At 51.8% G+C, this 24625-nt stretch overlaps 1 protein-coding gene across 3 annotated transcripts; it reads left to right on the plus strand.

The window, feature by feature from the left end:
• Positions 1-1870: 1870 nt before the first annotated feature.
• Positions 1871-20394, plus strand: C5H16orf89 (chromosome 5 C16orf89 homolog). Of its 3 annotated transcripts, XM_047780563.1 has the most exons (8): positions 1871-2135; positions 8274-8423; positions 10251-10401; positions 11594-11711; positions 14134-14269; positions 15366-15470; positions 17566-17652; positions 20074-20394. In XM_047780563.1, exons 1-8 carry the CDS (start codon positions 1928-1930, stop codon positions 20202-20204), a joined length of 1086 nt encoding a protein of 361 aa, XP_047636519.1. In that variant the 5' UTR covers positions 1871-1927; the 3' UTR covers positions 20205-20394. The 3 variants fall into 3 exon arrangements, with proteins under 3 accessions (XP_047636519.1, XP_047636520.1, XP_047636521.1); XM_047780564.1 differs by lacking the exon at positions 15366-15470; XM_047780565.1 differs by lacking the exon at positions 8274-8423.
• Positions 20395-24625: the final 4231 nt, after the last annotated feature.

Consider the following 24625-nt stretch of genomic DNA (forward strand, 5'->3'; position numbering starts at 1 on the left):
GGGAATTTTGTGTGCTGCAGATGAGGCCCCCCAAAAAAAGAGTGCAAAAAAAATTAATTTTATTGTTTTTTATATTGATAGCAAGTTGAAATTATTTTTTAAATTATTTTATTAAAGTGTAGTGGATTTACAATGGTGTGTTAATTTTTGCTGTACAGCAAAGTGGTTTCATTATACATAATATACATTCTTTTTCATATTTGTTTCCACTGTGGTGTTTCACAGGATATTGAATGCATTTCTTGGTGCTATAAAGTGGGACCTTGTTGTTTATCTATCCATTTTATATATAATAGTTTCTGTCTGCTAATGAAATGATTTTTTTTAAAGATCACAAAGTTTTCACTCCTCCCAGCCAGCAAGGAGAGAAGTTTAATCTCTGGAGAAGTTACAGCAGAAAGGTATATATATTTTCCATCATGTTCTATGACAAGTGATTGGATATAGTTCCCTGTGCTGTACAGCAGGACCTCATTGCTTATCTTAATATCGTAGATATTTGAATCTATGCATTCAAATAAAATAGATTGTTAAAATTCACTTCACATGCTCCTCTTTGCTTCTTTTTTTTTTTTTTTTTGGTCTTTTCTAGGGCCACACTCGCGGCATATGGAGGTTCCCAGGCTAGGGGGTCTAATCAGAGCTGTAGCTGCCAGCCTACACCAGAGCCACAGCCACGCGGGATCTGAGCCGAGTCTGCAACCTACACCACAGCTCACGGCAATGCCGGATCCTTAACCCACTGAACGAGGCCAGGGATCAAACCTGCAACTTCTTGGTTCCTAGTCGGATTCGTTAACCACCGCGCGACGAGGGGAACTCCTTCTCTTTGCTTCTTTTAACGTGGCCACTTGAAGATTTTGAAGCACCCGTGAAGCTTGCCTTTATGGCTCATTCTGTTTCTGTTGGCTGGGAGCCGCTCTAAGAAGTATTCAGTTTGGGGCAAGTGTGCCTTCAAATGAGTTTATTCCAAACTTATTTTAAACAAAACAAACTTTGTAATTGCAACTGCTAAATCAAAGATGTAGCCTGTGGGAGTTGCCGTCGTGCCTCAGTGGTTAGTGAATCTGACTAGAATCCATGAGGATGCAGGTTCGACCCCTAGCCTCTCTCAGTCGGTTTAAGGATCCAGCATTGCCATGAGCTGTGGTGTAGATTGCAGACTCGGCTTGGATCTGGCGTTGCTGTGGCTGTGGTGTAGGTTGGCAGCTACAGCTCCGATTAGCCCCCTAGCCTGGGAACCTCAATATGTCACAGGTGCGGCCCTAAAAAGCAAAAAAGAAAAAATAAAAGAAAAAAGAAAGACATAGCCTGTGGAGTTCCCATTGTGGCGCAGTGGAAACGAATCCAACTAGAAACCATGAGGTTGCGGGTTCGATCCTGGCCTCACTCAGTGGGTTAAGGATCTGGCGTTGCTGTGAGCTGTGGTGTAGGTCGCAGATGGGGCTCAGATCCCGTGTTGCTATGGCAGTGGTGTAGGCAGGTGGCTTCAGCTCCTCTGATTGGACTCCTAGCCTGGGAACCTCCATGTGCCGCAGGTGTGGCCCTTTAAAAAAAAAAAAATGCAAAGATGTAGCCTTCCGGCCTGGAGAGTGGGGGGTGAGAAGGAAAAGGACAGACACCCTTCCCCCAGGGCAGACACCTCTCCCCCGAGCCTGCAGCCAGCCTGCAGCCAGCCTGCAGCCAGCCTGCTCCAAGTCCAGGGCTGACCTGACTGCTGCCCACCCCTACACCCCGCAGTCAGTCACCTGTACCTGCCCTTGCCAGTCCTGTGCCCATGCTGCTGGGTCAGCCCTGCCCAGCCACTCCTCTGCCACTCTGCAGGGGGAGGAGGAGGAGGCAGGAGGAGGAGGAGGTGGGAGGAGGGCCCATGGGGCCAGGCCACCAGGGCTGAAGCGCTGCACCAGCCTCTCGCAGAAGGCCAGCCATGTCCAGCCCGGGGCTCCTGCTCCTGCTCTTGCTGCTGGCCCCACCACCACTGCAGCCCTCCTTGCTGCCACCGCTGGACACCCCAGAGGGCAAGGCCACTGTCACAGGCCTCATCCTCTCTGCGCTGGAGAGAGCCACATCCTTCCTGGAGAAGAGGCTGCCCGAAATCAACCTGGATGGCGTGGTGGGGTTCCGGGTCCTGGAAGGTGGGTGTGCTTTTATTGCCCTGGACTGGCCTCTGGGAAACCAGTTCTCAACGCTCCTGCCTGCTCTGCACCCCCAGGACCTGCCCACCTCTGGTTCCCAAATAGTCTGCTTTGATATAAAGGAGGAGGGGCGGGAGTTCCCGTTGTGGCTCAGCAGGTTAAGAACCCAAGTAGTATCCCTGAGGACGCAGGTTGGATTCCTGGCCTCACTCAGTGGGTTAAGGATCCAGAGTTGCTGTGAGCTGTGGTGTAGGTCACAGACTTGGTTCAGATCTTGCATTGCTGTGGCTGTGTTGTGGGCCGGCAGCTGCAGCTCTGATTGCTCCCCTAGCCTGGGAACTTCCATATGCTGCAGGTGTGGCCCCAAAAAATAAAAAGGAAGGAAAGATGGAAGGGAGGGAGGAAGGAAAAGAAAGAAAGAAAAGGAGGGAGAGAGAAAGAAAGAGGGAGTTCCCGTTGTGGCGCAGCAGAAACAAATCCGACTAGGAACCATGAGGTTGGGGGTTCAATCCCTGGCCTCGCTCAGTGGGCTAAGGATCCGGTGTTGCCGTGAGCTGTGGTGTAGTTCGCAGATGCGGCTTGGATCCTGCGTTGCTGAGGCTGTGGTGTAGGCCAGCAGCCACAGCTCTGATTCAGCCCCTAGCTGGAAACCTCCATATGCCTCAGGTGCGGCCCTAAAAAAACAAAATAAACAAACAAAAAAGGAAAACAAAGAAAGAAAGGAAGGGAAAAGAAAGAGGGGCAGAGGGCAGCTTGCTTCTTTTGGGTGTCTGGAGCCCCACTGAGAAAAGATTTGGAAATTGTTATTTTCCTGGGAGGAAACGATTCATTGGACAGTCTGTCCCTCCTGAAACGCCAGGACAGAGGCAGGCAGAGGGAAGGGGGTAGTCGCGGGAGGGTGGCAGGGGCCCCCCCCAACGCATCCAGCCAAAGCCACCTGAAAGCGCTGAGAAAAGGACCAAGTGTTTATTCAGCTTTGAAGGATATAAGATCCCCAAGGAAGGGGCTGGAGACAGGCCAAGACCAACAGGGAGCCATCCTCCCCCCCCAACACACACACACAGGGTTGCCACGTGCCCCTCTCCCACCCAAGGGACAAAGAGCTGGCTTGGTGTCAGCCCGGGCTCTGACCGACCCTGCTCCCTGCTCCCTGGTACCCCTCGGTGTTGCCATTGTAGCTTTCCACCAGTCAGGCTTCATCCCTCATTCCCTGGCCTGCGTCGTGGCCTCACACCTCAGACTGTCTTGGTGTCCTCCCCACGACCCTGCGCCCCCAGCCTGGATCCTGGAGACCCTCGAGACCCTGGCCCCTCCCCTCCAGGCCAGGACCGGGGTGGGCCAAGACATTTAACCCCAGCCCCAGCCTCTGATTCTTGTAGAAATTAATAATAATCATAAACACGCAGGGCCAGCTTCCCCATCAGGTACATGATACTTTTAGGGGCCCATGAAAATGGGTTTTTGGGTTTGTTTGGGGTTTTTTTGGGGGGCCACACCCACAGCATATGGAGGTTCCCAGGCTAGGGGTGGAATCAGAGCTGTGGCTACTGGCCTACGCCACACCCACAGCCACGAGGGATCCAAGCTGTGTCTGTGACCTACACCACAGCTCATGGCAACGCCGGACCCTTAACCCACTGAGCAAGGCCAGGGATCGAACCTGCATCCTCATAAATGCTAGTCGGATTCATTTCCGCCAAGCCACCACAGGAACTACCCGAAAATGTTTTAATTTCTATTAAGTTAGGGAGAAGAAAAATGAACTTATACGTCAAAGAAAATGGTTTAATACATAATTTTCCATTTTTATCAGACATTCTAACAATCTAGTTGTAAAACAATCTTGTGGTTTTTTGTTCGTTTGTTTGCCATTTGTAGGGCTGCTCCCGAGGCATATGGAGGTTCCCAGGCTAGGGGTCCAATCGGAGCTATAGCCACAGCAACGCAGGTGTTGAAACCAGCTCAGCAGGATAGGGCTGAAGAATGGGTGCTGTGAAACTTAAGGAAAAAAGTTACCATAAAACAAGACACAGACATTTATCTTAAGTAAAGGTGGGAAACAGCAGCGGGGGGCGGGGGGGGGGGGGAGGCCCTCAAGGTCTCAGGGACCAAGAGCCCCGCCTCAAGAAACCACACTGCTTTTATTGTGTTTTTTAGGATTATGTTAAATGAGAAGGGGGTTGTAGGTGCAGGATATAGGGGGTTTTTTAAGTTGTTTTAAAAGTCACATAGCTGGTTGCTGATTAAGCTTTTACTCTGATCTTTAGGCATTTAACAATCATTAGCATTTGAGGAAGCTTGGTGTCAGCTACCTATGCAGAGCATCTAGAGAATCACCATTGTGCTTCTGTAGACAGCATGCATATGTGCAGCAACACGGCATGCCTAGGTTTGCACCTCGGTTGTTCTTTGCTAATGCATATCCAGCTAATGACCCCTCATAAACCCCTTGGGGCTATGGGGCTCCTCTTTTATTCTTAAGAGGACATATCATGCTGTGCAAACCACGTGCCAGTCTGCACAGGTCCAGCGTGCCTAGACCAACGCATTAAGTCCTCATTCAGCTGATGCTATGAATAACTTATGCCTTTAGGTCTTTGTTCTTAAGCTTAAGTCATTCACAGTTACTGTGACTGTTTTTCAAGCAGGAAGATGGGGTAAAGTAAAGCAGGACAAGATAGAGTTTTCAGCAAAAAGGCTAAGAAAATATTGTAGAAACATGTCTCGCGACACGCGGGATCCAAGCCGCGTCTGCAACCTATACCACAGCTCACGGCAACACCAGATCCTTAACCCACTGAGCAAGGCCAGGGATCAACCTTATGGTTCCTAGTCAGATTCGTTAACCACTGAGCCACGACGGGAACTCCTCCAGTGTGCTTTTTTAATGGAGGAGAGAGCCCATGAAGCCTTGACAGGGCCCCCCAGACACACCCGGCGTGCTGCCTGGGCACCTGCTGCCTGTAATCCCCCAACAGTCCAGAGAGGGAGGTGTTTCTTCTGCAGGTGGGGAAACTGAGGCACAGGGAGATTCAGTCATCCCCTGATACCTCACAGCTGATAAGAAGGGGCCTCAGATTCAAATCCACCGACTCTAACACCCCTTACGGGCAGGGTAGGCATCGTCCTTTTTTTTTTTCTTTTTTGGCTGACCCGTGGCACATGGAGTTCCCAGGCCAGGGATCAGATAGGAGCCGCAGCTGCAACCTAAGCCTCACCTACAGCAATGCTGGGTCCTTAACCCACTGAGCCAGGCTGGGGATCGAACCTGCTTCCCAGTGCTCCCAAGACACTGCCGGTACCGCTGCCCCACAGCGGAAACTCCGGCATCGTCCTGACTTTTATGTCCCCCCCGGGTGCTGAGCACGGCGTTGGTTGTAGTCAAATGAACGTTCCAGATCTAGGCAACAGGCTCTTGACAGCAGCAGCCCGGTGGGTCTGCTGGCTCATTGTGGAGAGAGGTGGGGCTTCAGGTGGCTCCCTGGGCTGTGGGTTTTGGGGTGCACGTGACAGTAAAAGCTAATGTTGCTTGAGTGCCTGCTAAGCACACATGGGGTGTTCACTGACTTCTCCCAGTAACCCTTGAGCTGAGTCCATTATCACCATCATCCCCTTTATACCAACAAGAAATGGGCTTTAGAGAATGTCCAGGACTTCCCATGGTGGTGCAGCGGAAATGAATCTAACTAGGAACCACAAGGTCATGGGTTCGATCCCTGGCCTCCTCCGTGGGTCAAGGATCTGGCACTGCCGTGAGCTGTGGTGTAGGTTGCAGACATGGCTCAGACCTGGAATTGCAGTGGCTGTGGGGTAGGCCGGCAGGTGCAGCTCTGATTTGATCCCTAGCCTGGGAACCTCCATATGCCTCAGGTACAGCCCTAAATAGCAAAAAAAAAAAAAAAAAAAAAAAAAAGAATGTCCAGGGTCACACAGCGAGTCAGTGAACGAGGTCGATTGGAGCCCTGCACTGTCTGACTCAGTGCCAGTCTCTGAATCGATGCAGGGCAGCAGCGGCTTAGAAGGAGGGTGGTGGCAGCTGAAGCAGGCACCACGGGCACCACATCAAATCCTCCACCAGGCGGCGCCCCTCTCTGCAGACTTCTCCTGCCGTCTGCCCCCTCCCCCTCCAGTCTCTGCTCCTCCCCTTCAATGCCTATTGCTGAGTAACAAATCACCCGGAATTTATCTGCTCGCAACAACAATTATTATCTCATGGTTTTTGTGGGTCAGGAATCCAGGAGCAGCTTAGCTGGGTGGTTCCGATGCAGGGTCTCACACAAGGTTGCAGGCCAGGGCTGTGGTCATCCGAAGGCTCCTCTGGTGCTGGAGGAGCTGCCTCTCCTTCACTGTGCTCCGCCCTGCGGGTGGGCGCCGGCTGGTGGCTGGAGGCCTGGCTTTCTCACCCTCTGGGCCCCTCCATGTGCTGCTTCCGCATCCTCGCAACGTGGCGGCCGCTTTCCCCAGAGCAAGTGACCCAGGAGAGAGCTCCGTGTCCTTTACAACCGCCTTGGAAGTCACATGCCATCATCCCCCAGTTTCTTGTTGGTTTCACAGGTCGGCCCCATGCAAAGTGGGAGGGGGCTCAAAGGGGGTAAAAATTAGCTGCTACCTCAGCACTCCTTATGAGGGTCCTGCCTGCGTTCCTAGAAAAGAGAGGTGGGACTCACATTCTGGGAGGGATCCCAGAGCAACAGAATAGCCATCAGTCTCCTAGGTGCTCTCTGCTTGGGGCTAGACATTGACCTAAGAGAGCAAAGGATCCCTCTGTCAGCGGTGAAGGGGGGTTCAGAATGTGGAAGCAGCCCCACACCACACATGCAGGGAGAGATGGCAACAAGGCTTAGGACCAGGACCACCGTGAGGCCAGGTTGGGCTCACCTGGTTACTCTGATGATTCAGCCGCCCTCCTGGCTGCCATGCAGGACGTTCCATCTGCAGGTACAGCCAAATGGTCTAGAACAAGGCTTCTGAACTAGACTGCCTTGTCCAAGTTCAGAGAGGGAGCTAAGTCGGGGGGAAGGGTATTACAGGGTCCATCACCCCCAAGCCTGGCTCAGCACCCTCCTTAAACCTCATCTGCCCCTCCCCCACCCAGTGCCCTACCTGAAGGCACCTGCCTTACCTGATCTCAACCTCTCAGCCCTGCACTGATATACTTTACATCTCCTCTCTTTCTGGCCACCTCTTTGACCTCCTCTCCCCCTCACCACCATCCTCTCCCACCCCTGCAGGACCACTGTTAGTCCGCAGAGCACCCCCATAAGAATTAGAAAAAGGTGCCCCTTTTCTCAAGTCATTTGACTGCCATCTGCTGGAAAATGGTCTTGAAACCTGAACAAACCCCTGATAGGAATGTGTGTTACCCTTGTGCAGTGTACAACCTGCTCAACTGCACACAGTGGCTCTCTACCCTGCCATCTGATTCCCTCCCTCACATTTTTCCCTCCTGTACAGCAAACCGAGAGTCGCTCTAATGAATAGTAACAGCTAAACTTAAAGTGTTCACTTAGCAGTCTGGACAATGCTAAGTTCTCTCTATGCCTTAGTTCCTTTAATCCTTAATAACCCCCTCCTCTAAGAAGCAAAGACTCTCACTATCCCCATTTTACAGATGAAGAAAGTGAGACAGGAGTTCCTGTCATGGGACAGTGGTTAACGAATCCGACTAGGAACCATGAGGTGGCGGGTTCGGTCCCTGGCCTTGCTCTATGGGTTAAGGATCCAGCGTTGCCATGAGCTGTGGTGTAGGCTTGCAGACACGGCTCAGATTCCATGTTGCTGCGGCTTTGGCGTAGGCCGTTGCCTGCAGCTCTGATTGGACCCCTAGCCTGGGAACCTCCATATGCCATGGGAGCAATCCTAGAAAAAGGCAAAAATACAAAAAAAAAAAGTGAGACAGAGAAAGAGAAAATAACTCCCTGCTCACCCAACAAGAAAGCATTCGAGGCTGAATTTGCAACTCAAGCTGCAGATCCAGAGTTCAAGCTCCAGAGTTCAAACTCTCAGCCCCCTACGGCCCCACCCCCCAGGACCCAGCTGAGCCCCACGGAGGCCTAATTTCCAATAAGCTCAGCAAATTTTTTTCCTGTCCACATGGTTTGTCAGATGTTGGAATGAATGAACTCTGCTTGCTCCCAGCACAGCTCCAAGGCGTCCGGGAGAAGTGGGCCCGGGATCCCCAGCTGCAGCTGCTCAGCCTGCGTGTGGGGGAGCTGGCAGACAAGCTGGCTCCTCTCCTCCACAGATCCATTTTCTACCTCAGGCTGAGTGACCCTGAGTACCTAAGAGGTAACAGCACGGGTGGCATCTGGTTTCTTAGGAACCCAGGCAGGACCTGGGGGTGTTTATTGAAATAACCTCCTGGTGCAAGAGAGGGTCTGGTCCTGCCCATAAGCAGCTGCCCTGGGATGTTGGGTCATCCTTGACTTCAGCTTGAGATGCCTCCCCCACCCACGCAGCAGGGGTGGGACGAGTGTCCCTCACTTGTTCAGCTCATGTCTAGACTTGGGGACCTCCATCCTCATCCCAGGGAGGTGGGGGGCAGAGATGGGAAAGGCAGTCCGGTCCTTTGCACAGCAAACATTGGTGTCTTGCTAGCATCTCTCTTGTACCTTATAAGGCACAGCGTCTGTCTCCTTGTCCGCCATGAGTCACCTCACCAAGAGCCCCACCCTATAAGCCCTGGCCTGAGTTGTTCCTGGGTGAGGCAGGGGTGGTGTATAAACCAGCCCCCTGAGTTGTCTGACTCTGCCTCCCAGGCTCCCAGGTCCCGGGTACATGGGGGTGATAGGGGAGATGACTGGCCAGACAGCAGCCGGCTCGTGTGACCACACCCCAGCGGCCCCCACCCCAGTACCCACCTGTCTCTCCGCAGTCAGGGCCCCCCCCCTCTTCCAGGCCTGGTGCCTAAGACCACCCCAGCCTGTGTCATCCTGAAGAAGTCTGTCTTGTAAGACTTCCACGTTCTAATGGAACCAAAGGAGGTGAGTAGGGGTTCCCATCAGGGCTCAGTGGGAATGAACCCGACTCATATCCATGAGGATGCAAATTCGATCCCTGGCTTCCATCAGTGGGTTAAAAGATGCGGCATTGCCATGAGCTGTGGTGTAGGTCACAGACATAGCTCCGATCCCGCGTTGCTGCAGCTGTGGCACAGGCCAGCAGCTACAGCTCCCATTCAACCCCTAGTCTGGGAACTTTCATATGCCATGGATGTGGCCCTAAAAAGACAAAAAAGGAGTTCCCGCCGTGGCACAGTGGTTAACAAATCCGACTAGGAACCATGAGGTTGCAGGTTCGATCCCTGGCCTTGCTCAGTGGGTTAAGGATCCAGTGTTGCCGTGAGCTGTGGTGTAGGGTTGCAGACACTGATCGGATTCCATGTTGCTGTGGCTCTGGCGTAGGCCGGTGGCTACAGCTCCAATTCGACCCCTAGCTGGGAACCTCCATATGCCGCAAGAGCAGCCCAAGAAATGGCAAAAAGACAAAAAAAAAAAATAAATAAATAAAATAAAATAAAATAAATAAAAAAAAATACAAAAAAAAAAGAAAAGAAGAAAAAACAAAGGAGGCGAATAACCCTATTTATATGTCTCGAGGTTCCATGGGATGCAATGGACATAGAGCCCATCCTAATCACTTCCTATTATTATTTTTTTTTAGGGCTGCACCTGCGGCATATGGAAGCTCCCAGGCTAGGAGTAGAATCAGAGCTACAGCTGCCAGCCTACACCACAGCCACAGCAACTCAGGATCTGAGCCACATCTGTGACCTACACCACAGCTCACAGCAATGCCAGATCCTTAACCCACTGAGTGAGGCCAGGGATTGAACCCACATCTTCATGGATACTAGTCAGGTTTGTCTCCCTTGAGCCATAACAGGAACTCCTTAAGAAATTATTTTTAGAAAAGTAGCTTCCTGAGTGTTTCAAATGCAGTGCCCAACCTGCACACGAGGCTCAGAGCCCTGAAGTCACCCGAGTGCAGTCAGGACTGCCTGGGGCAGGACACCTGGTTTCTGGAAACTGGGCTTGGAGCAGCAGGAGCCTGGGGGCAGTAAGCATGGCAAGGCCCATGGCTCCTGGGTCTCCCCAAACCCCTCCTCTTTGCCAGAGTTCCAGCCAACCATTGAGCCTGGGTTTTGGAAGCTCCCGCGTGCCTGGACCCACACCAGCGACTCCATGGTCTACACCTCGTTCAAGCCACAGGACTCCTTCTCAGAGGAGCACAGTGACCTGTGTCTGGCGCAGCTGCTGGGAACTGGGTGGGCCCCCTGGACCTGCCCCTCTTCCTGGAAACCCCAAAGCGCTAGCTCCGCATCAGTCTTCCCAACCCACTGGCTCTCCAAGTCCCCAGGGGGTCTGCCCAAAGCCTGGCCCCGCCCTGGCACTGCCTCTCCCACCCCCATCATGTGAGTCAGCCCCTCTCTCTCTACCTGAGGCATCCAGGCTGGTTCAAACGCCCTGTACTCCCACCCCACCTCCCCCAGCTGACTGGTCTCCCCACACCAGAGGGGTCTTTCCAAAACCCCATCTGAAGGCCCCACCCCAGTGTGAAGCTTCCTTGTTCTCAGAACAAAGCCCCAGCTCCTCTGTCCTCCAGGTACAGCCCCTGGGGCCGCTTTTCAGATGCTCAAAGGCACCGACTCCCTCCTACTTGTGCCCAGCAGTCACCTCTGTGGGGTCTGTTCCCACCTTCTCCACCCCAGCTCCTGGGCCTAAGTAACTGCTCACACTTCAGGGCCAGCTCCAGCATTGTTCCTCCAGAACATTCCCTGACCCCACCGCAGTAGGCTGACCTCCCAGGGTGGACCACTTCTCCAGTTTTATGGTTCTGTAATAAAAACAGAAATTGCATCTGCAGAGAAGAACCAGTCCCAGAAAGCAGGACAGGGCTATAGGTCTCAGAAAACAGGACCCAGCCGAGTTTAGTTCACTGTTTTATCCTCCTGTGCAGTGAGCTTAGAACAGACTTCCAGGGGCAGCCCTGGCTGCAGGGACCCAGGACCCATGAGCAGAAGGGGCAGCAGTTGCCCAGGCCGCCATCCTCTCAGCATCCTTCAGAGAGGTGTTTAGGCCAGGACAGAGCTGGGCTCCCAGAGAGGCTGCATTCCTGTGAGGGACCTGCCCTGTCCCTTCTATGGGGCAGGACTGGCACAGGGGTGGGGAATGGGCATGCTGGGCCCAGGGACCCACTGTTTAGGGCAGTTTTGGGGAAGACAGTACTTGGGGGTCACACAGAGCAATGGGAAGTCACAGCTGCTGGTGTCTCCCCCAGCACATCCTGGGAGGTACTGATTTGGGGGTACCCATCCAGGCACAGGACACCTGTGTTTATCTGACTCAGCCGTGTGCCTGGGGACCAATAGCTAGAGGGGGAATCAGGACCAGGGAAAGCTCCATGCCCTTGGGCTTCATTTAGGATGCTCCTAACAGCCCGGAACAACTCTTCCACAGGGTAGACAGCAGCCCGCCCTGCAGGCTCTCAGACTTCTGCAGAAACCTCATGACAAAGCCTGGCTGCTCTGGCTACTGCCTGTCCCACCAGATGCTCTTCTTTCTCTCGGCCAGAATGGTGAGTGCCCACCACACCCCGAGGAGGAGCAGGAAGGCCCGAAGGGGCTCCTGACAATGTAGTCTTGTACGTTCACACCAGGAAAACAAGCGGGCTTTAACCTTGTGCTTTGGACTTCAGGAGGGGAAAGTGAGTAGCCTGCCACTCAGCCGCAATGAAATCCAGCCAAGCTGGTGGACGGTGGGGGACCAAGATTCTACTGCACGGAGAGCTCTGCAAGCTGAGCTGGATCATAGGGCATCAGAAAAACCGAGAGAGAGGGAAGTCCAGAGGAAAGAGAGAGAGAGAAGGAGAGAGCAGAAAGAACTCAGTAAACCACAAATGGAAAAGCTCTTAGGACAAAGTCAGTTGCTAGCTGCTTCTAGAAAACCAAACCAAGACCAAAACGCACCCCCCACACACACACCTCTCCAGTCCCAACACTCTCCTAAGCTCAAGAACTCAGGAGTTCCCGTTGTGGCGCAGTGGTTAACGAATCCGACTAGGAACCATGAGGTTGCGGGTTCGGTCCCTGCCCTTGCTCAGTGGGTTAATGATCCGGCGTTGCCGTGAGCTGTGGTGAAGGTTGCAGACGCGGCTTGGATCCCGCGTTGCTGTGGCTCTGGCGTAGGCTGGAGGCTATGGCTCCGATTCAACCCCTAACCTGGGAACCTCCATATGCCGCGGGAGCGGCCCAAAGAAATAGCAAAAAGACAAAAAAAAAAAAAGAACTCAAATTTTGCAGAGTTCCCTAGCAGTGCAGTGAGCTAAGGATCTGGCATTTTCACTGCTGTGGCACAGGTTCCATCCCAGGGCCAGGAACTTCTGCGTGCTGAGGGCAAAGGGCATGGTCAAAAACGGGGAGGGGGTGTCATTCCTGTCGTGGCTAGGCAGTAATGAATCTAACTAGTATCTGTGAGGATGAGAGTTCGATCCCTGGCCTCACTCAGCTGCTTAAGGACCCAGCGATGCCGTGAGCTGTGATGTAGGTCGCAGATGCTCAGATCTGGTGTTGCTGTGACTGCGGTTGACCCCTAGCCTGGGAACTTCAATATGCCACGGGTGCAGCCCTAAAAAACAAAAAGAAAAAAGAAAAGAAAGGGAGTTCCCATTGTGGCTCAGCGAGTTAAGAACCTGGCATAGTATCCATGAGGATGCAAGTTCCAGCCTTGGTCTTGCTCAGTGGGTTGAGGATCCAGCATTGCTGCAAGCTGCAATGTAGGTCGCTGATGCAGCTCAGATCTGGTATTGCTGTGGCCGTGAAGGCAGGTAGCTGCAGCTCCAATTCAACCCCCTAGCCTGGGAACTGCCGTATGCCACAGGTACAGCCCTAAGGGGGAAAAAAACCCCTCAAATTTTGCTAAATACTCATTTTAAACGTATTTATTTATATAGAAATTGGGGCTTGCTTTTTCTATTCAAAAATGTTACACAATGTCCAGAAATTCTTAGCAGAGAAAGGACTTGCTGATTTTCTTTGAGACTTTGTTACTATTTATTTGCAAGCTGTGGCAGACCAGTGTTTTTTGTTTGTTTGTTTTTTTGTTTTGCTTTTTAGGGCTGCACCCATAGCATGTGGAGGTTCCCAGGCTAGGGGTCCAATTGGAGCTACAGCTGCCAGTCTACACCACAGCCACAGCCGTGCCAGATCCAAGCCACATCTGCAACCTGCACCACAGCTCATGGTAACACCAGATCCCTAACCCACTGAGCGAGGCCAGGGATCGAACCTGCAACCTCATGATTCCTAGTCAGATTCGTTAACCACTGAGCCCTGTTTTTGTATACAGCAAAAGCCAAATTACAAGGAAAATTATTGTGATTATTAGATTCAGCAGCTAGAAAGTTGCTCGCACACTGCTGTAGAAGTTTCTAAAGCCCCTTCTCATCCTCTGTCCTCTCAGTGAGACCCCTCCGAGGCCCAGGGTTTGAGTATCGCTGTAGCTGGCCTAGGGTGAGGGCAGCTGCTGCGGTCGCGGTTGCGGGGTGTAGAGCCAGCCAGGAATCCGAATGTAGTAACAAAAAGAAAAAAATGTAGGAACAGCAGCTAATGGCTTTGGAGTGACTTCTAGTGTCCAGCAGGTCCTGGTTATGGTACCACCCGCCCCGTGAGCTGGCCCACCCCCACCCCCGGGTGCTGCTCCCAGCTGTATCGCCCTTTCCCTATGAAGACCCCTGAGGCCCACAGAGGTTACCCAAGGGAGTGGAAATTGCAGGACTCCAGAGTATCAGAGCCGGAACTCGAACCCAGATCTCTCTGACTCCCAGTGTCTGAGCCCCCAGCAAGCTGGGAAGGTGGGTGGGAAAAAAATTCTGGGAAAAGGAGGAAGACTTGCAAAACCATTTCAAGACAGCAGCAGGGGGGGTCTTTCCCTGTATCAGAGCGCGCTCAGACCACCACCTTCCCTGACTCTTGGTGTTGTTCCCCTCTCCCCCACCCCAGAGGGGATGCACGGAGGGGCTGTTCCGCCAAAGCCAGCGCTACATGAATCTCTTCTGCGCCAACATGATGGACTTGAACCGGAGAGCTGAAGCCATCGGCTACACCTACCCCACCCGGGACATCTTCATGGAAAACAGTAGGGACCACCCCGCATTCTGCTCTAAGAACAAAGCAACAGGGTGTCCCTGATTCCAGGCACATGCAAGCGCGTGCACACACAGACACACACACAGACACACACACACACACACACACACACACACACAAGCTAGGGCTGCCAGGCTAGGCAAGTGAAAACACAGAAGGCCCAAGTAAATTTGAACTTCTGATTAACAATGAATATATTTTTAGTATAAGTATATCCCAAACATTGCATACGCTTTACCTAACAACTTTTTATGCATCATTTATTGGAAACTCAAAAAAAAAAAAAAATTTGGCCCAGCCAGCAGCATGTGGAAGTTCCCAGGCCAGAGGTGCAAGAAGCAACCCCAAGCCACTTCAGTGACAACTCCAGGTCCTTAACCCACTGTGCCACAGAGAACTCCTAAAAACTTTTTTTTTTTTGTCTTTTTAGGACTGCACCCGTGGCATGTGGAAGTTTCCAGGCTAGGGGTTGAATCAGAGCTGCAGCTGCCAGCCTACGCCATAGCCACAGCAACATAGGATCTGAGCTGCATCTTCAACATGCACCACAGTTCACGGCAACACGGGATGCTTAACCCACTGGGCAAGGCCAAGAATGGAACCTGCATCTTCATGGATACTAGTTGGGTTTGTTACTGCTAAGCCACAATGGGAACTCCTGGAAACTCAAATTTAAGTGGGCATCCTATATGTTATCTGCCACTGTTTTGACTTCCTGCCCTCACAAGCTAACCCAGTGGTAGAGCTCTGGATGGACTGACCAAGTAGCTAATTGGCAAACAGACCCTTAAAGCCTTAGATATGAGGTAGAAGAGGGTCCCTAGGGGGCTGCTCCTTGGCTTAGATGTCCAGCACCCTCCATTGACTCTGACCCTTGAGTGGCCCCATGTGAAGGCCTAAACGGAGGCATGACCAGGGTCTGGGAACTTTTGCCCACTACGGCAAACCCTGGGGGCTGCCTCCTTCCAGTTGCTGCTTGAGTGCCCACCACCTGGTCCTGCCTCTCTAGCAGGTGGCCTCATGGTGGAGTGGTAAGAGGTGGCCTGGGGGCTGGCCTGCAGGGGGTCTCCTGTCTTTGCTTCCAGTCATGTTCTGTGGCCTGGGTGGCTTCTCTGACTTCTACAAGCTTCGGTGGCTGGAGGCCATTCTCAGCTGGCAGAAGCCGCAGGAAGGATGCTTTGGGAGGCCTGGTGAGCCGCACTTCCTCCCTGGCTGGGATCCGGAAGGGGGTGGGGGACACTGAGCTTCTACACCAGGTGGGGAAAGGATGCAGTGGTGTGTGTGGGGGGATATGCAATATGCATGTGTGCACATGTGTGCTCACACACACAGACACGGAAATAAGCTCGGAGCTTTGGAAGGATGAGAGGCAGTCTTGTTGGAAGATGTTGGGCCCCTGTGCCTGCATTAACAAATTTATTTCTTTTTTTGTTGTTGTTGTCTTTTTGCTATTTCTTTGGGCCGCTCCCGCGGCATATGGAGGTTCCCAGGCTAGGGGTCCAATCGGAGCTGTAGCCACTGGCCTATGCCAGAGCCACAGCAACGCGGGATCTGAGCCACATCTGCAACCTACACCACAGCTCACGGCAACGCCGGATCGTTAACCCACTGAGCAAGGGCAGGGACCGAACCCGCAACCTCATGGTTCCTAGTCGGATTCGTTAACCACTGCGCCACGACAGGAACTCCCAAATTTATTTCTTAATCCAGTATCCCTGAGCACCTATGATGTGCTGGACCCTGTTCTAGGCTCCAGGGAAACTAGGCAGGGAATAGAATAAAGAGGAAGAGACAGAAACCATCGAAACAAACCAATAAGTGAAATGCAAGTTCCGATCACGGTTGCAAAGGAGACAACAGGCTGAGAAAGAGAAGATCACTGGCGAAGGTTCTTTAGGCGGGGTGGTCAGGGGAGATGTCTGGGAGGGGGTGACACAGAAGCGCAGGGTGGAAAGGCAGAGGACACCGTCCCTCTCCAGCCTTGTGACACCACACAGCTGGTCTTCTTTGGAGTCAGTTGCTTCACCTCTCTGAGTCTCAATGTTCCCATCTGTAAATAAATGAGCAGGAATTTCTGCTGTGGGACAGCAGGTTAAAGATCCTGTGATGTCACAGCTGTGGCGTGGGTCACAGCTACGGCTTGGCTTCCATCCCTGGCCTGGGAACGTCCATATGCTGTGGGTGTGGCCCAAAAAAATGAAAATAAAATAATGAGCAAAATAACCTCCACCTTCCTGAGCTGTAAAGACTAGACATATGAAACCACCTAGCCTGGGCTGGGTACAGTCAAGGCTCCCAGGAAATGCCAGCTTCCCAAATGAGAAGCTTAGGATACACAAAGAGCAAAGCTTTTGAAATAAAATAGTCTGTTTTATTTATTTATTTATTTATTCTTTCTTTTTAGGGCTGCACCTGTGGCTTATGGCGGTTCCCAGGCTAGGGGTCTAATCGGAGCTACAGCTTCTAGCCTACGCCAGAGCCACAACAACAAAGATCCAAGCTGCATCTGCGACTTACACCACAGCTCATGGCAACACCGGATCCTTAACCCACTGAGCGAAGCCAGGGATCGAACCCACAACCTCATAGTTCCTGGTTGGATTCGTTAACCACTGAGCCATGACGGGAACTCCAAAATAGTCTGTTTTAAAACAGAAAAAAAATAAATAAATAAAACAGAGGAGTTTTTAGGGAGAGTTCCTGTTGTGGCACAGCTGAAATGAATCCAACTAGGAAACATGAGGTTGTGGGTTCCATCCCTGGCCTTGCTCAGTGGGTTAAGGATCCGGTGTTGCTGTGAGCTGTGGTGTAGGTCACAGGTGTGGCTCAGATCCTGTGTTGCTGTGGCTGTGGTATAGGCCGGCAGCTACAGCTCCAACTGGACCCCTAGCCTGGGAACCTCCATATACCATAGGTGCAGCCCTGAAAAGCAAAAAAAAAAAAAAAAAAAAAACCAGAAAACAACAACAACAAAAAAACAGAGGAGTTTTTAACATGAAAACTGGACCTATAGATGCTACAGGTGGAAGGGCTGGGGAACCTGCATTTTCACTGAGCTCCTCTGGCCACTCTGACATGGGTGGTTGGGGAACCAATTTGGGAAACCTCAGTAGATACAGGTTCAGGTGCTGTGAAAATATCTGTACCAGGAGCTTGAGGAAACTTCCTGAAGAGCTTCCAGATTCAAGAGAAGACCTGAGTTGCTTGGGGGACGGGGGCAGGGTGGCTTCACCAATGACATTTAAAAATCCATCCTGAAAAGTTCACCTCGCACTCTTCTTCCAGCTGCTGACGGTGAAGAATTACCTAAAGCCATTCACCACCAACAGCATTCTTTGAGAAGAGTGAAGAGGCGAGAAAAACAATTTACAGGTAATGAAAATACCCAAGGGAACTTCGTAGCAGGAAACTAATGGATCATAAAAAGGATATACACGGCTCACACATGAAAACAGGCTCCCACTCTCACCGAGGAGCCAAGGTGGAGGGCCTTCGTGTTTGGGAGCAGGAGGGAAGGGTGGGGGTCTCTGATGCCCTCCTCTTTGAAAGTGGGGAGTTCAGAGACAATGTCTCCAGTGCAGGGAATATAAATGGTTCAGTGTATTACACACTGAAAATCGCATTGATAACCCCTCTCAGTCAAGGTCTAGTCAGGAAAACAGGACCCACATCAGGAACATCAGCAGTGGGAATTGAACGTAGGAAACTCATCTGAGAGGGGCCGCGGTTGCTGAAAACAGAAAAGGTGAGAAAACAGAAATTCACCACTGCAGGAAGGAGGCGCCGTGAGCAGAGCCTATGGAAACTGGACACAGAGGAGACAGAGAGGGGCAGGGGGAGAAATACCTTGTCTTTGTCCCTTTGTTCCACCTGTGCCTGCTGGTCATGGGCAAGGTTGTCTGGGAAGTGTAGTTTGCCTGCTGCTAGTGGGCAAGGCCGTCTGGGAAGTGTAGTTTGCTGCTGGTAGGCAAGGCAGTCTGGGAAGTGTAGTTTGGAGGAGCTGGTGCACTGGGGTTTGGAGCACAGGGCGGAAAGGGGATCTTTGAGCCAGCGGGCAAGTGGCCAGCACAGTCCTGGTGGCCACGTGTCCTAGCATCCTCAGTTTACATCTCTTGTCCTGGAGCCGTTATGAGTAGTCCCCCTGCCATTCCAGATGTACCCTGGTTGGGATGATCAGTTATGTGGGTAGCCTACCACCGTAGAGAAAGTTAGACGAGGATACACCTACTTGGGGAAGGGAAGAAAGCAAGACACAATGTGGAAGGAAGGGATGGTGAGAGGGAGGGAAGGAGAGAAAAAGAAGGAAAGGAGAAGACTTGATTTCAGGGTTTTTTATTAATAAAAATATAAACAGATGCAAGACAAAACAGGAAGGGAGGTGGGATGGCCAGCTCAGAGTAGACGTCCAGCACACATCGGGGAGTGATTCCAGCTCCGAAATGTCTCGGCGTCAACCCCCTACAGCCTCGCCATCTACCTGCAGGTGACAAGAAAAGAGAGTGAAGTCACAAATCTGATGGGTCTGTTTGGTAGCTGTAGTTGGGCAGGGGAAGGGAGAGGAAGTTCTCAGAATACCTCCACAGGCCCCCTGCCCTGGCAAGGTCTGCCCGACTCAGGGGCAGGGGCTGCTGATAGCCGGTGGTCGGGGGCCTGCTGCGTGCTCCCTGGAGAGCTAGCTGCTCCCTAGAGACTGACAGCTGGATACTAGGACCGACCTGAAGGCTGGAGACAGAGCTGCAGGAATTCCAAAGCCCAAGGTCCCTCCTGGGGGGGGGGCCCCCGCAGGTTGACCAGCAGCCTGGACAGCTGCCCGGGAGGCAGAGGCACCCGCCTTCCCTCACGACACACACCTGCGTCGACCAAGAGGTTTGAACGTCAGAGTGTCTGGGTTTGAGTCTGCTTCTGCCTTTCTTTGCTGTGGGAGTCACTCAATTTCTCTGAGCCTCAGTTTCCTCATCTGTAAAATGGGGACCAAGCAATGCCTCCTTTATGGGGGTTAATGGTAGATCATTGTGCAAAGTGGTTCCCATGACATGTGGCCTGTGGAAGGCCACCGCTAAGCAGGGATCACCAGGGTTAGTAATTAGGCTCCTGGAAATCCACCTTCTCCCTCCCTGCAAGGGGCTGGCCTGGGGTCCTTTCCTCCTCCAGGTCTAGGAGGGGAGGGGAAAGCCCCAGCCCCTCACACCTGCCCTGAGACTAAAGGTGGGCTGCCCACTTTCAGCTCAGAGGATTAAACAACATCTAAGGGGCTCGGGGCTCAGGCAGGTGTTCAGGGTGGCCTGGGACCAGGTGGGGCCCAGGCAGCAATGAGGGAGGCCATCGAGGTGAAGAAATAAGCTGTAGAGTCACCAGGGCTGGGAGCTCAGCTCTGCTCCCTGAGCCTCAGTTTCCCCATCTGTGAAACCGGGCCATCAGGTGCCTTCCTAGAAGGTCTCACGGGGGGCCTGAGCACAGAAGGTGGGAAGGAGTGGACCAGGGTGTGGGCCTCAGGTCAGATCCCATGGGAGGAAGCCCTGGGGCGTAAATCACAGCACGGAGTCACCCACCCACACACACACACCCAGAAATCACCAGCATAACCTCCCAGATGTGGAGGCTCTGACTGGCTGAAGACATTTCTGCAGAGAAAGGAGCCTTTAGCAGCCAGCACTCATGGAGGCTGGCAGGTGGGTGCCCAGCCCTGCCCAGGTGATCCAGGGGCCCCAGGCTGGCTGGGGGAACATCTGAAAAGCCCTTGCCATGGAACGGTGGCTGCCCCCCAGACGGCTGCTCCTCTGCCTCTGCCCCTAGACGGTTGCTCCTCCCACAACACAGCCATGGCCGTCGCAGCTCTGGGTGGCTTCCTCTACATCCTGGCGGAACACCCCCCAGCAGACAGAGAGCTGCAGCCTTCTGTACCAGCACTACTCAGCGACCACTGACACGGAAGTTTCCAGGCCTGTCGCCCACCAGGAAGATGAAATACATGCCTTTAGTCCTTCCTTCTTTAAGCCCTAGGGCCTGGGTCAGGAGGCAGCTGAAGCAAAGCCACCCAGCGTCATCCTCTGGGGGAGGTGGGGCTGGGATGGACCCTGGTCCGGGAGCAGATGAATAAATGGGAAGTGCCGTCAAGTGGGCATTGAGTCTTGATTCTCAGACTTTCTGGCAACTTTTAGGGCTCCGTTTTGAGTCTTCAACCCCAGCAACCCAGGATCTAAAGACCCACAAACTTGAGTCTTTTTTTTCTTTTAGGGCTGTACTTGCAGCATATGGAAGTTCCCAGATCAAATCGGAACTGCAGCTGCTAGCCTACGCTTTAGCCACAGCATCACAGGATCCTTAACTCACTGAGCAAGGCCAGGGATCGAACCTGCATCCTCATGGATACCAGTCGGGTTCGTTACTGCTGAGCCACAACAGGAACTCTGTAAACTTGAGTCTTAAAGGTGAATTGTTCAGATGTCAACTGGTGCATCCTTCGTGGGGGAGAAAGAAGGGGCTCAGAAAATAACAGTCCAAGTCATGACCTAGAACTCCACATAGGACCATGAAAGGCAGCACAGAAGATCTTCAGATCCCATGCAAAGAGCTTGTGTGTCCTGTCATGTCCCAAAAGGCAGCGTAGCAGGGTGATTAGTGCGGCGTTTCTGTGCCCCGGCTACCCAAGTCCGAATCCCAGCCGCCCCGCTCATGAGCTCTGTGTTCTTGTGAAGTCATCTAGCCTCCCCATGACTCAGTTTCCCCATCAGTACTGGGGTAATTATGGCACCTGCCTCAGTGGTACCTCCACACCTGTGGGAACCGTGTCTGCAGAGTACCGAGAACCATGCCTGCCCTGCAAGTGCCACCTGCTACCACACAGTGATGATGTCACATTCCATGGGCGTTTGCCCCCAAGCAGTGGGAAGGGGCAGCTGACTCATGGACATTTCTCTTGTCCCCAGCTTGCTCTTCTTCCCTCCCGTTCTGCTTCAGTGTGCGAGCATCTAAATGTGTATGCTGCTCAGACACCAATCTCATGTCTGGAAAAAGACCCAGAACCTTACTATGGGCCCAGGTGTGTCTGTGGTACTGATTTTATGGGCATCAAAAAAAGAAACCTAAAGAGTGGTTAAGGATCTGGCATTGTCACTGCTGTGGCATGGTTTGGATCCCTGGCCTGGGAACATCTGAATGCTGTGGGCTCAGCCAAAAAAGGGTCGGGGGTCAGCAAGCGGCGAAAAACCCAGTTGTTGGACTGGAAGGGTCTTTAAGTCCATCGTCTTGCTTTGCCACAAAGTAGCTGACAGTCATCTTTACATGAAAATTTATTTATTTTATTATTATTATTTTTTTTTAGGGCCACACTCTCTGCATATGGAAGTTCCCAGGCTAGGGGTCGAATCCATACGTCACATGCAACCTACGCCACAGCTCTTAGCAACACCAGATCCTTAATTCACTGAGTGAGGCCAGGGATCAAAGATCAAACCCACACCCTCATGAACACCATGTCGTGTTCTTAACCCACTGAGCCACACCATTAACACCTGTGACAATTTAGAGAATCTGAATTCTGGGAAAATGAATTAAAATATGCTTTACTCCTTTTGTGCAAAGCTGAATAATCCAGTGAGGGGAGTAATTTCTTCTAACCCTGCCCTTTAGGAGTTCCCATTGTAGCTCAGCGGTTAACAAATCTGACTAGCATCCATGAGAACACAGGTTCGATCCCTGGCCTCACTCAGTGGGTTAAGGATCCGAACGTTGCCATGAGCTGTGGGTGTATGTCGCAGATGTGGCTTGGATCCTGCATTGCTGTGACTGTGGTGTAGGCTGGCAGCTGTAGCTCCGATTAGACCCCTAGTCTGGGAACCTCCATATGCCACAGGTGTGGCTCTCAAAAGCAAATTAAATTAAATTAAATTAAATAAACCAGCCCTCTAGAAGCTGGTCTATTCCTCTCTACTGCAGCCCCCCGATGCCTTTCCGAAGGTGCTCTTGAATTGTCAGGCCAACAGGAATGTACCTGGATTGTGCTGGCGAGCATGACTCACTTTTGAGGTTGTAGTTTTCTAGCGGAAGCAGGAGCAGAATTTAATACCCACTCGGCACTTTGTACACTTCAGGGATTTCTTCCACATTGCAGTTCAAACAAAAGATTACCAAGACCGGCATGGAACTGGAGTTCGGGGTAGGGATTATATCCCACCCCTCATCCCCAATCCCCCCACCGCACCCCACCCCTCTTTCCTGAATTTGGGACATACTAGTTAGCAGAGCCTCATACAGACTCACTTTTAGAAGGCTTCAGTGACCAGGGTGGAATGAGTCTGGGAGAAAGCTGAGCTTACAAGTCATTTTCAAGAAAAGGGAATCCTTCAACAACACTTCAGTTAAAAAATAAATAAATAGTGTGGCTGTGGCTGTGGTCAAGGCCAGCAACTGCAGCTCCCATTCAACCCCTAGCCTGGGAACTTCCATATGCCTCAGGTGCGGCCCTAAAAAGCAAAAAATAAAAAATAAATAAAAATTTTTTAAAAAGGGAATCCTAATGCAAAGATAGAAGAAAAACTTGCAAGGTGAACCCCACCAGAATCATCACTTCTTTGGATTTCTGCCACTGCCAGGCACTGAAAAGAGGTACTAAAAACAGTGGCTGAGGAGTTCCCATCGTGGCTCAGTGGTTAAAGAATCCGACTAGGAACCACAAGGTTGCAGGTTTGATCCCTGGCCTGACTTAGTGGGTTAAGGATCCGGTGTTGCCGTGAGCTGTGTCGTAGGTCGAAGACACGGCTGGGATTCCTGTGTTGCTGTGGCTGTGGTGTAGGCTGGCAGCTATATCTCCAATTTGACCCCTCGCCTGGGAACTTCCGTGTACCTGGGGTGGGGCCCTAAAAAGCAAAAAATAAAAATAAATAAAAAATTTAAAAATCCTCAACAAAATATGATAGGAAGGGAGTTCCTGTTGTGGTGCAGCAGAAACGAATATGACTGGTACCTATGAGGATGTGGGTTCGATCCCTGGCCTCAGTGAGCATCAACATTGGGAATCCGGCATTGCCATGAGCCATGGTGAAGGCTGAAGGCTCGTCTTGGATTCCATGTTGCTGTGGCTGTGGCATAGGCTGGCAGCTCTAGCTCCTATTCAATCCCTAGTCTGGGAGTCTCCATATGCTGCAGGTAAAGCCCTAAAAAGCAAAGTATAATGGGAAGGTTATCTAGACTTATTACGGCCTGGCACCTCCTCCCTTTTTGACCCAGGGGATGCATGTGTATAGTTGGGTCCCCCTGACCCTGAGGATGGGAAGTATATGGCATTTTGGTCTATTGCCCAAGCAGGGCTCCACCCCTATTTGGATCCTGTTAAAAGATCCTGTTGAACAAGTTCACAGAAGACAAGTTCCAGGTATTTTCCTTGTGCTTGTTGTTTTTTTCTATCTTGGAATATAGATGGGTGGCTGGTTGTAAATGTCTATTCTGGAGCCCACCCATGTCCTGCTTCGGGCAGTGCAAGCAAGAGGAAGGTTGTATTTGTCTCTTGCCTTAAGACGTGTAAACAGGAGTTCCCATGTGGTTCAGTGGTTAAGGAACCTGACTGGGATGCATGAGGATGCAGGTTTGATTTCTGGCCTTGCTCACTGGGTTCGGGATCTGGCATTGCCGTGAGCTGTGTTATAGGGCACAGATGTGGCTTGGATCATTTGTTGCTGGGGCTGTGGCACAGGCTGGCAGCTGTAGTTCCAATTTGACCCCTAGCCTGGGAACTTCCATATGCCGAGGGTGTGGCCTTAAAAAGACAAAAGACAAAAAAAAAGAAAGAAAAAAGGTGTAATCAAGAGAGAAGTTGTAAATGTCCATCCTGGAGCCCGTCTGTCTCCTGCTCATGGAGATGACAGTCAAGGCGAGGACATGGGCACTAAGAGACAATTGTAACCAAGCACATCAAGCTTATGGCAGGCAGGAAAGACTGGGTTCGGTGCTTAAAGGGGTTCTTCTTCCCCTCGACTGATAAACATGGACCAATGCACAAAGATTGTGTTCCTGGTGAAGGAAACATATATTTGCTACTTTCCATGCCCAGTTGAGGCTCAGCGCTCTCAGCAAAGGAGTCTGCTAAAATGTATGAACAAGCTCATAGCTACAGAAGAGGCATCTTCTGCAGTTGCTGCTGTGGTGCAATGGGATTGGCGGTGTCTCTGCAGCACTAGAATGCAGGTTCGATTCCAGGTGCACCACAGTGGGTTAAAGATCCAGCATTGCTGCTGTGGCTCAGCACTGATCCCTGGCCTGGGAGCTCCATGTGCTACAAGGCAGCCAAAAAAGAAAAAAAGAAAAAGAAAGATGGTGTATGTATCAGATGTATGGCCCAAAGCTGCAGAGT

This window comes from Phacochoerus africanus, chromosome 5 (genome assembly GCF_016906955.1).
Source record: "Phacochoerus africanus isolate WHEZ1 chromosome 5, ROS_Pafr_v1, whole genome shotgun sequence".
NCBI lineage: Eukaryota > Metazoa > Chordata > Mammalia > Artiodactyla > Suidae > Phacochoerus > Phacochoerus africanus.